Source organism: Ovis aries, chromosome 21 (genome assembly GCF_016772045.2).
Source record: "Ovis aries strain OAR_USU_Benz2616 breed Rambouillet chromosome 21, ARS-UI_Ramb_v3.0, whole genome shotgun sequence".
Classification (NCBI taxonomy): domain Eukaryota; kingdom Metazoa; phylum Chordata; class Mammalia; order Artiodactyla; family Bovidae; genus Ovis; species Ovis aries.
In genome coordinates, this window is record NC_056074.1 from 29,356,482 (window position 1) to 29,369,005 (window position 12,524).

General features: G+C 44.5%; 1 protein-coding gene across 6 annotated transcripts in view; it reads right to left on the reverse strand.

Moving 5' to 3' along the window:
- ETS1 (ETS proto-oncogene 1, transcription factor) overlaps window positions 1–12,524 on the reverse strand; it is a 142,422-nt gene that overhangs the window by 104,657 nt on the left and 25,241 nt on the right. For all 6 annotated transcript variants that reach the window (XM_060404263.1, XM_012101893.3, XM_042238017.1 and 3 more), the window contains one exon: window positions 8,212–8,356. In XM_060404263.1, the coding sequence (XP_060260246.1) occupies window positions 8,212–8,320 (109 nt within the window). In that variant the 5' untranslated portion in view covers window positions 8,321–8,356. The remainder of the gene's footprint in view (window positions 1–8,211; window positions 8,357–12,524) is intronic.

Consider the following 12,524-nt stretch of genomic DNA (forward strand, 5'->3'; position numbering starts at 1 on the left):
ATTTTTGAGAAGAGGCCTTGGAGGACTGCCAAAGAGCGCACGCATCCCCGCTGTAATTCACTAACCCCGGCCCAGGTTTCTCCCACTCGGTTCCCTTCTCTTCAGAGGAACTGCAGGGGTGTTTTACATTTAGGAAGGTCTTTACAGTCCTTCCTGCCCTGGGCTGCTGGACTCTCTGGCACATAGCTTCTCTTTCTGGTCCTCACCAGGCTGCCTTCTCATTTCTCTGTAAACTGGGGACACAAGGGAAGGAAAAATTGGCAGGTGTCAGAAAACCAGTCTGGGGCTGGATGAATGTGGGCAAGACTCAGGACTTAAGGGTCGGGCACCAGGTTTCTTTGGGTCACTTAAATTCACATGGAGATTGTGGTGTAAGGAAAAGGTAGCGTCTGTTGATCACATACTATAACACCTCTTGAAGTAGAAATATAGCACTCTACGTAATAGCACAAGACTGTTCAAAATGAGTGTAATGATCGGACCTGTTAAAGGTTAGAGAACAAGATCCCAGGTGTATTCTTGCTCTTGCCACCAAGCCCCCTAACCCAGGGGTCCCAAACTCTGGGATCTAATGCTTGAAGATCTGAGGTGGAGCTGATGTAGTATTAATAGAAATTAAGTACACACAAGAAAGTGTAATGCGCTTCAATCATCCTGAAACCATCCCCCAACCCCCAGTCGAAGGAAAAATTGTCTTTCATGAAACTGGTCCCTAGTGCCAAAAGGTTGGGGACGGCTGCCCTAACACTTTGTTAGGACTCAATACCTTTCAGCTTATACTCAAAAACTTAAACTGAAAGTGATGGTACTCTGAATATGATACAGCACAAGCTGGAAGAGCTACCAAGGTGATGGGGTTGGGGGTGAATAAGATGGATGGGGCAATGTAACACTGGCAAATAGGAGCAAATTCAATCCATAGCCAGAGAAATACCTTTCACTTATGGAGAAGAGGTTCAGGCATGGGTAAAAACCTCATGATCAGAAGAACAAAGTGATAGAGCGAGAGTGTAGGCTAGTTTTTGCATATAGATGCTCTTCCTAATTCTCTCCTAGCTGGAGGCAGACCTGCTGCTCTTTCCGCAAGCCTCTCCTAGCCATTTTTGGTCCTCTCAGAGATGGGATGCAGGTGGGGAGAGGGTTTCCTGCATCAAGCTTCTGGCAGTGCTGTTCCCTGGAAGCAGTTTGTCCGGCAGCTTGGCCCCAACTGTAGCCCCTTCCGTGAAAGACTAAAACCTGAGTCAGGCTTACAGCTTCCCTCTTCCAGACACAACTACCAAGTCGGATTCTGAGGTCAAAATTTTCCCTGAGAGGAATGGTCCATATTACTACATCCCAGACAAATGTACGCATGCACACCCACACACACAGGATCAGAACTGTTTTGAAGAACAAAGAACCTAGAACAGCTCCTTTCAAAAAAGAAAACATACCCTGAATGAGGAAAGAACAGATATGTGCAGCAGATAGAGTTTAAAATATCATTTTTTTAAACCACAGGGCCATCTGATCAGCTGAAAGAACAAGACTGCTAGGAGAATAAACATTTCAGAGCAAGGTGGATCTCCATTTAACAAGTCTCTCTGGCATTCCCTCGATATTCTCAACACTTAAAAGCCAAGTCAGAGGCATCTGTTTTTCCTGCTGAAACTTCCCACCTGGTTGTCGATAGCCCTTTCCAAACACTGGTCCAGGTTTGATCTTTCCCAGCCGCCTGGCCGTCTGGCTCGGAAGGGACCGTGAACTCAGACTTTCAGTACAGTCTCCCACTTGAACTTCCGAAGTTTATTTGGGAAAGACACTCTTTTATTCAACCCTTTTGCTAGTAAATGTATTTTAGAAATTTTAAATACTGTGGCAAGATTCAAAGTCACACACTTAATGGTTAACCTTTATCTCATAAATGTGATATTTCATCTAGGGGTCATTTCTTCACATCACATAAATGTAGTCTCATATACAAATTTGGATAAAGGTTGCTAAGAGACAAGGCATGAGTCTTCCCCTCTCTCTCTTCTCAGTTTCCAGGGCATGGCACTGGCTACCAAAAATGTTCATCCCATCACTGGGTCACTTTCTGACTCAACAATACCCACACTTTTCTGGATGCTTGGGCACTTCAGGACAAAGAGTTACAGTGGCAAACATTCATATCGTGCTTGCTTAGTGACGGCACTGCTTTACTCTTGTCATATATTAACTTGGTGGTTCCCAAAGTGTAGTCTTCAGACTGGTAACAGCCGTAGCACCACCTGAGGCTTTGAGAGAAATGCAAATTTTGAGCCCTACCCTAGACTCACTGAATCAGAAACCCTAGGGATAGAACCCCCACAACCTGCATTTTAACAAGTCCTCCAGGTGACTCTGAAACACTTTGAAAACACTGGTTTAGATGAGGAAGTGGAAATATAAAATAAGTTGTCTGAGGCAACACATTTAGGAAGGGCTGATGGGCAGGTCCAAGCAATCCTTTTCTAGAGGTTGGAGTCTTCACCTCTCTCCTCAAGAATGAGAAATAAGACTGGGTAGATGAGATTTTTACTATGACCCAGGACCAAAAACATTGCAAATTGCATGATCCAAAAAGAAAAACAAAAGCATTGTCTCTCATCAAATCAAAGACCACGGTAATGAGGCCATAGGTCCATTCCCATGAGGGTAAGTTGGATTTACTGTGTTCTGAACCTGCAGACGCTTTCCAACTCAAAACAACTATTTTGCAAAAGTGAACTTTGGTCAAAGAACACCTGTGTAAGTTTAGCTGATTCAAGACAGACCCATCTCTGAAATGAAAAATGCTGTGATAATATGTCGCTCTGAAAGTGTGTCATAGTTTCTGATACACATTATTATCATTCACGGTCATCGGAGCTATGAGGTTCAAGTCAAACATGGACAGCTATCAGCGGATGGGAGGGACCGCGGTCGTGTGGCCTGGGTGCTCAGTTGGGTCTCTGATGTCACTATTCTGGTTCCCAGTGGAAAACAGGCATTGCATGACTCCCGCTGGGTCTGGGCACCACTCTGAGCTCACTGTCTGTGTCTAAAAATAGTTTGCCATTTCATCTCCATCCCTTCCGTGGGGCCATGGATGGGAGCTGGTCATGACAGTAAGAGGCAGTGAAGTGTTAGTGAGTTCTCAGCAACGCGGAACAGGAGACTGACATTTACAAAAATGCTTCTTGCTACCATGATTGAGAGAAAGGACTGAGGCGGGGGGACAACATAGAAGAAGGGAACAGAGGGAAGGCAGAGCCAGTGGGCTCCACTCCAGTCAGACTATAAACAGCAACAGACATTTCAGCCGTGTCTCGTGTAAGGGGCTCCATTGATTCACCAGGCTCCCCGACAGAGGGATGAGGAGAGGCTAAGATAGAAAGAGCCCATTCATTCATGCAGAACCCCACTCTCTGTCCCCATTGGCTGTCGCTAATGGCTTCAGGCTGATGGGAAGGAGGGGGAAGAGGCGAGCGGGAGGAGGAGGTAGAAATGAAAGAAAATGATGACTACAAGATTGTCATGAAGAGATGTACAGCTGCACAGGCAATTGCATGCAAATGTGGCTTCCCTTTTTAGCTGTAGAGTTAATGTCCTCAGATTCATCTCTTTTTCTCTTTCATGCCATCTGCCCCTCCCCTTCTTTTCCCTTCCCATTCATCTTTCAGTCTCCTGGCCTAGAGTTCCTCTGTCTCTCTACTAACACCCACTTTTCTATTTCCACACACCTCTTCTTTCTTCCCCTTTCACCAGCTATTCTGTCCAACTAATTCGTGACTAGTCTGGATTGCTGAGCATTCTATTCCCATCACCTGATAACCTCTCCCCTGCTCACATTTTCTCTCAGCTTTATTCTCTCCCCATCCTCCCTCTCCCCACTTCTCCTCCCTCTGGGCCTCAGTCCCTTCGGGGAATAGGAACAACATTCAGAGGAAGGACCCTCAGGGGTCCTCGATGGCCCCTCCTGCCGGGCAGCCCAGGCATTGACAGCTGCGTAGTCCTGGCAGAAGAGCCTACATCCCTTCTCAGAGCACGAATGTGCAATGGAAGCAGGGCTGGGGAGTGGCTAGGAGGACGGGAAGGAAACTGAAGTTATAAATAGGATAAAAGAAGATGAAAAAAATGGAGAGTATTTTTCTCTCTTTTTTTCTTAGTCAACACATCTCCAAGGAAATGCGCTGCAGCTGGAGAAATCATCGATTGCTCCATGTCTTCATCTCTCTTCCTTGTAACCCCAAGATCTCCTTCCAAAGGGCACCTATCACTGAGGAGGGCTGGACCACTGCCCAGAAATAATCACTGCAACCCCTTCCTTTATCTGGACAGCTCAGAAGGCAAAGGAGGGGCTGGGAAGGCTCAGGGGGTTGGCCAGATATTTCCATCGGAAGAAGCCTAGGATACAGGGAACTACAGATATCACGTTCGCCACCAAAGCACGACTGCCTCATAGAAGTGGGCTAGAGTTTCTGAGCTGCAGCTGGAGACAATCCAGGTCATTTTAGGATTGGTTATCGTATGCCCTTATCTTCCCATCTTACCCAAGAGCCACCAGTCTAGGTGACTCCAGCTTCCTTCTTAAAGAGGTAGACTGTGGAAAGTAGCTTCTATGACACGACTATCAGTCCTAGCATTTTTAACAACTTTCCCCTAAGCAACCTAAATGTCCATCAACAGAGGAATGGATACAGAAGATGTGGTCCAGATATACAACGGAGTATTACTCAGCCATCTGTTGTCCAGTTTCTCAGTCATGTCTGATTCTTTTCGTCTTTGTGACCCCTGCTCTGCAGCAGGCCAGGCTTCCCTGTCCTTCACTATCTCCCAGAGTTTGTTCCAACTCATGTCCATTGAGTCGATGGTGCCATTCAACCGTTTCATCCTCTGTCGCTCTCTTCTCCTCCAGCCTTCAATCCTTCTTAGCATCAGGGTCTTTTCCAATGACCCTTAGCCATTAAAAAGAATGAATTAATGTCATTTGAAGAACATGGGTGGACCTAGAGATTGTCACGCTGAGTGAAGTCAGACAGAGAAGGAGAAGTATCATATGACATCCCTTATATGTGGAATTTAAAAAGAAATGAGATAAATGAACTTACGAAAGAGACTCACAGACTTAGAGAAGGAATTCACAGTTGTCAGGGGGGAAGAATGGGGGTAAGGGATAAGTTAGGAGTTTAGGATGGACATGTACACACTGTTGTATTTAAAATGGATAGCCAACAAAGACCTACAGTATAGCATGGATAAGTCTGCTCAGTAATATGTGGCAGCCTGAATAGGAGGGAAGTTTGGGGGAGAATGGATACATGTGTATGTATGGCTGAGTCCCTTCACTGTTCACCTGAAATATCAAAGCATTGTTGAATTGGCTAAACCCCAATACAAAATAAAAAGTTTAAAAAAATAAAATAAAGAAGCTTCCTCCTGAGGTTCTTAAAAATCTTCACAGACATTATCTCATTGGCCCTGAAGTAAAAACTCTTACCTTTGAGAAACTTGACAAGGAGAAGATTGAAAAATCATCTTCACTTATTTATGTACTTCATAGCTAAGAAAAAGACGGGCCATGTCTTTTTTTGATGAAACTGAGGTATTCTGATTTTAAGCTACAAGTGAGTGTGGAGATGACCTCAGCTACTAAGAAGATGTATTAAGTAAATGTAATAAAGTGTAAATTGGTAGCACGCAGAAGCACCATCCAGAGCTGAAAGCGTTAAGGCAAGGCAGCTTTACTCTCCGTTGCATAGGGAGATAAAAGACTTCAACGCCTAGTGGCGTGAATAGGATTGAAGAATTATACAAATATAGACAAAACCATTTTGATCTTTTGCTTACACAAACAAAATCTTTTTTTTCTTTTTTTGGTTTAGATGTTTAAAGGATCACTTTTTCTCATCTCTTAAAACTTTAAGTCCTTAAGTCTAACCTGTGAACAACTATAAAATCCTTTGTGCCGCCTCATGAAATGGGTGAATAGCCAAGACCTGCGTTTATCCTTGGGGGGAACTGAGATGCCAAGCAGAAAGTGATGACACAAATGCTATCCTGTCTGAGATCTGAGGTAGTGCCAAAGAACACCTCCAAGATCAAGGGCTGTTGAGTCAAGACAGGGAATACACGGTCAACTTCATCCTGCCCAGGAGGAGAACCTGGCAACTGCAGACCAGCTCCCATCCTTCTCAGCCCCCATCAAGTGTTCCCAGTCTCACTCTGTGTCTGTCAGTGTATTTCAGGTGAAAGATACAATGTAGGCAACAAAACAAACATTTCCTTTATTTCTCCACTTGTATAAAAATAACTTGCCGTATAACAGTGTTCTCAGGTAAAGAGATATGGAACAAAAAAGTTGCATTTAAGTTAGTTTCCAGTGGCTTTTCACCTAGGCACTTCATCAGAACAGAGGATGAAAAATCTGCCTGCAATACGGAAGACACAGGAGACATAGGTTCTATCCCTGGGTTAGGAAGATCCCCTGGAGGAGGAAGTCACAAAACCCACTCCAGTATTCTTGCCTGAAAAATCCCACAGACAGAGGCACCTGGCGGGCTACAGTCGAAAGGATCGCGAAGAGTTGGACATGACTGAAGCGACTTAGCAGAGCACTAAATACATACACACAACATGTAAGCATCATGAAATTCCTTATGCTGAGAATTCGTCCTGGGAGGAAACAAATGCGGCTTTTTGGTATCTGGATATGTTATCATAATCTGATCTCCTAAAAAATTGAACGTACTGTCAGGACCAATCATTTCAGGATCCCTAAATTAAGGTTTTACATTTTGTATCAAAAATAAACAAACAAAAAAGTTAACAGGTTAGCAAGGACCAACAGAATTTGGGAGAAACACAGTGACTTCGGCACAATAGAACTGGGGTATGGACTTTGAGCTTGTCTGCTCCTTGGGAGAGTGGATCCTGTTCACCAGAGGGCAGCACTGTGAGCAGCAAGTCAGGACTGAAAGGGATTCTGAGGAGAGGCGCTTCTGTGAGGAAGAGCTGAGGAAAGAGGCAACAGATGAGAAAGAAGCCAAATGCGGAGCAGGGCAGAACGGAAGAGGATGACGGAAAGAGAAGACAAATGAAAGAAATTACATCTTGTAAGAAGACTGACTATAGAGAACAAACGTATGGCCACCAAGGAGCGAAAGGAGGGTGGGATAAATTGGGTGACTGGGACAGATAGATATATATATACACTGTTGATAGTATGTATGAAATAGGTAGCTCAGGTGGTGAAGAATGCCTGCGATGCAGGAGATCCTGGTTCCATTCCTGGGTTGGGAAGATCTGCTGGAGAAGTGTTCTTCTCCAGTGTTCTGGCTGGCAGAATGCCATGGACTGTATAGAATTCCACAGAGTCATGAAGAGTCGGACATGACTGAGGAACTTCCACTTTCACTTCACTTCATGAAATAAGTGACTAACGAGAACCTGCTCTATAACTCAGGGAATTCTTCTACACAGCGCTCTGCGGTAACCTAAATGGGAAGGAAATTCAAAAAGGAGGGGATAGGTGGATATATATGGCTGACTGACGTTGCTGTATGATCGGGCTTCCCACGTGGTAAAGAATCCACCTGCCAATGTAGTCGGATTCCTGGGTTGGGACTATCCCCTGGAGGAGGGCATAGTCACCACTCGAGTATTCTTGCCTGAAGAATCCCAGGGACAGAGGAGCCTGGTGGGCTACAGTCCATAGGTCACAAAGAGTTGGACACAACTTAGCACGCATGCACACACACGCACACACACACACACACACACACACACACACACACACAGAAACTAATGCAACACGAAAACAACCGTGCTCCAATAAAAACTAAAACAACAAAGGCGGACTAGTCCACACACCCTCTGTCCATCTGGTTCACACTTCATAATTAAAAACCTTCTAGGTCCTTTGTTAACAGCCAGGTTTTAGGGGTTAAAACTCCAGACAGGCACAGTGGAGAGAACTATAGACAAAATGAAGATGTAAGTAAAGAAACCTCGCGTGGGCCCTTTCCTAGAGTTTAGTCTTTCTGTCACTGGAGAATAAAGTCACTCAAAATGACTGAAAAGTTCTGGGACTTCCCATAGAACAAGAACATCCAGTACCCACATAAGCCAGGGCCGCTGTGATGGCAACTGATGCAGGATGCATCCCACATCCAGTTGCCTCGGGCCCTCCACTCCATCCTCAGTCTCAGCCTCCATTTATATTCCTACCTGAGCCATAGTGTTCAAGGCCGGTGGGCACTTCCTGAGTAGCTGTCTCTTCCCAGAACGGGTAACAAGCTCTTGGTGGATGATAGGCCGACTGGAAACCACAGGCCATTCGGGGATCTTCGTAAGAGTTGAGAGGTCCCTGCCTCTGTGGCCAGGAAACAAAAGGAAATATATTAAGATTCCCTAATGGAACAGTAACTGTCACCCATAAATAAGAATTATTCATGGATAACAAAAGACTATTTTTTAAACTAACTTTTACTGGAGTATAGTTGCTTTACAATGTTGTATTAGCTTCTACTGTGCACCAAAATGAATCCGGCCTATGAATACATATATTCCCTTCCCTTCTGGATTTCCTTTTCATTCAGGTCACCACAGAGCATTGAGAAGAGTTCCCTGTGCAATACACTATGTAGAACCAAATATTGATCACTACCCTTCCCCATCCGAAAAAAAAAAAGACAGGAATGGGAAAGGTTTCTGACTTGGACTGCTGCTGCTGCTGCTGCTAAGTCACGTCAGTCGTGTCCGACTCTGTGTGACCCCATAGATGGCAGCCCACCAGGCTCCCCCGTCCCTGGGATTCTCCCGGCAAGAACACTGGAGTGAGGTGCCATTTCCTTCTCCAATGCATGAAAGTGAAAACTGAAAGTGAAGTCACTCAGTTGTGTCCGACTCTTCGCGACCCCATGGACTGCACCCTTCCAGGCTCCTCCGCCCATGGGATTTTCCAGGCAAGAGTACTGGAGTGGGGTGCCATTGCTTTCTTCATGACTTGGACTATGTATACATTTATTTTCATGCGTTTCCTTAACCATTTGAAGAATTTTTTAAATTTTCAATAAAGATGCATGGTAATTACAAGGCAGAACCTTGGTCATCTTTATATAATCCTGGCTTTTGTCTTTTATTTTTTTTAATGTTACCTTAGTCTATAAAAACGCCATGAAAGATATTCTTATAAGACATTGCAGTATCCCATAGCCAACAGGTAACAAAAGCCAAAGAAAAACAAAAAATGTATTTACCTAATAAAATTGCTCTTTTTCAGTTAATCAATGTGCATAAGTTTTCTTTCTTTCTTTTTAAAATATTTGTTTATTTGGCTGTGTCAGGTCTTGGTTGAGGCACGTGGGATTTTCCATTGCTGTGCACAGGCTTCTCTGGCTGCAGCACATGGACTCATGTGGGATCTCATTTCCCCGACCAGGGACTTGAACCTGCATCCCCCGCACTGGAAGGCAGATCCTTAACCACTAGACCACCAGGGAAGTTCCGTGCCTAAGTTTTAATCATATTGATAGCTGGATTAGAATTTTCATTTTTCCCATTTGGGCACTTGTTCAATTCTCTTATTAGTTTTTGTAAAATCCATAAAATATACTCTCTACCCAGTACTCTCTAAGAAGGACAAATACAGTATGTGGGAGACCATGGTTTGCAGTGCTTATGGGCCCGTTCTTTGAAGCCACAGATACATGGATTCAAATCCTGGCTCCATCACTTACTAACAGGGACCTAGGCCTGTTCTTTTATCTAAACCTCAGCTTACTCAACTAAAAGATGGGAAAAATAATACCTTCCTCATAAGATAGGAGGAGTGAATGAAATAATACGTGTAAGAAAACAATACTGGATAAAGTTTACTCCAGAGCTGTTCTTCTTCCAAGTGGGTTAAAGGTGCTGAGAATGGAATAAGACCCTGGGACTGAATGGGTTCACACCGACTTGCTATATGTGTGGGTGCTAAGTCGCTTCAGTCGTGTCCGACTCTTTGTGACCCTGTGGACTATAGCCCACCAGGCTCCTCTGTCCATGGGGATTCTCCAGGCTAGAATACTGGATTTGTAGGCAGGTTCTTTACCTCTAGCACCACCTGAGAAGCTCCAAGTTACTGTATATCAAAGGCTCATGTCCTTGGCTTCTGTTACCAGGCAGCTCTTGTGAGAGCCACATGAATATAAACAGAGCAATGGAGTTTGGGACCAAGACTGAGGAAAATCATCAGCAAGAACACTCAACTGAGCTTCCAGTCAGCAAAAACCATTTTGCTGACATCGTATTTTAACACTGCAAGCTCTTGCAGCAACTACAGTAAGGTTTTCTTTTGAACTCCAAGGATAAGCAGGTCTTCAACAATTCTTTACAAGAGAATCAACTTCACATTTTCTAAATGAGCTGTGTGTTCTCGAAATCCATCCCCATTTTTTCATATTTCTCTAGAGTCTTTCTCAAAATTCAGTTTCAAGTATCAGAGTTTTGGAAACAGGGTCTAGGTGGGGAAATTGTGTCACTAAGTGGTATAAGGGAGGACTCTAAGTGACCTGGCCCTGTCCTCTTTAGGAGCAGTGTGTGCATGGTTTGCCTAAACCAGAAAGTCCTTGTAAGAAGGCAATGGGTGGTTCCAGCAGGATCTTTGTAGAGAGGCTGTGGGTGGTTTGGTCCAGGCCCTGCTAAAGTGGTGGGAACAAGAGGAGAACTTGGACTCAAGTGTCAAAGTTAAGGTTTTCTCTGCTAAGGAAAGACCCCAGAAGGTGAGGCATGATTTGCAAAGAGGCACTGAAGGAAAACGATGAGTGCCCTATAGAGGGAAGATGGAGGGCAGGGGTAGGTGGCGAGTTATGGGTAAGCAAGACAATATTGGGTTCTAGACCTGGGCCATCACCACGTGGATATATGGTGAGTCAGCCTGCAGCCTTGACAAACAACAACGTACAGCAGCTCCTTGAGTTTCGTGATTGGCTTTATTTTTAGTGGAGTGCCTCCTGCCCCCACACCAGGTTCCTTGTTGTCAGGGAGGGTTCATTTATTACTTGATACAGGAAAGTCTATTTTTAAGATATATTTCCTCCTTAACTGTCCTCAGCGGTGCCAGGGGACCCTATTTTTAAGAACGAGAAGGAGATAATGCATCAAACCTACCATGAACCACAAACATCTTTGCTCACAGAGACTCCTGGGAGCATCATGACCCGTGTTACCTAGACACCTGCCTTTTTGTTCGATATTTCACAAACTGACTTAATACCTATTTCATAGAGTATGAGAATGACATTTTTACTCAAGAGAACCACAGAGCCAGTTCCAATTCATTATGAAACCTTCTCAGTTGAGGAGAAAGAAGCAGGTTATCAACAGGTCAGAAATCTGGGCAGCAAAGCCCCACTTCCATGCTTGAAAAAGGTCACCACCCGAAACAAGTTCAAGTCCACACCTTCCTCCTGGCTCCTGGTGAATGGAGGTGAGTTCAGGAGATGCCAGCCACCCTCCCGACCCTGTCATAGTTTAGAGAACCCATGTGATGGGTCCTCAGTCATTCATCCCACAAGTGACTACTGAAAGGAACTAATGTAGGTCCCACACTGCTCCATGCTGATCGGTGAGCTAAACATGGTGAAGAGAGGGTCACATTTAATCTTCAAAGCTGTGCGAGATTCACGTTTTTATCTCCATTTCATGGGAGGAAAAAACTGAGGTTTTTCAGAGAGCAAGTAAACATTCAAAGGCCACACAGCTAGTGAAATAATGGAGATAGAATTCCCTGATGGTCCAGTGCTAAGACTCTGTGCCCCCTCTGCCTGGGATCCGGATTCGATGCTGCAACAAAAATCGAAGATCCAAAAAAAAAAAAGAAAAGAAAATCCAATGTGTCGGAACTAAGACCCAGCACACCCAAATAAATAAATAAACAGACTTTTTTTTTTTTTTTTTTTAAGAGAGAGTTCTAGCTGAGACCTACTTGATCTCAGGCTGTGCGCCGTGAATCTTCTGTGGCCTGGATGGCTCAGGAAGGGAGGCCGCTGTCCCATGACAAAGTACAAAATGGATTATGACAATGGACGGTCATGAAACAAATCTGTATCACACAACCGGTCTATGCTAAGTATTATGTTAGATGCTAAGAATGAAGTATGAGCAAGACATGAACTTTACCCTCTGAAGTGCACACATCAGTAAACAGGAAATTACAGTGAGGGGAAGTGACAGAGTGAGGCACCTATGTGTATGGGCGGGGAGAGTGGCAGCAGGTAAGACTTCCTGGAGGAAGCAGATTAAGGTAGTAACTGAAAAGTCAAGTAAGACTCAGCCTAGAATATTTGGTGAAGGGTCTAGAGAACAAAAGATGACATTCCTAAAAGTCCCAAGGAACACCTACACCTATGTAAGGAAGAATAAGAAAGACTCAGAATGGTGACAGAGAAAGACGTGGTAGTGAGAAGAGTGAGGGGAAAGCATGCTCTTGGCAAGATAACACCTGCAGTGGAGGGCAGTTAGTAACAATGAAAGCTGGAGGGACAGAGTTGAGGGTC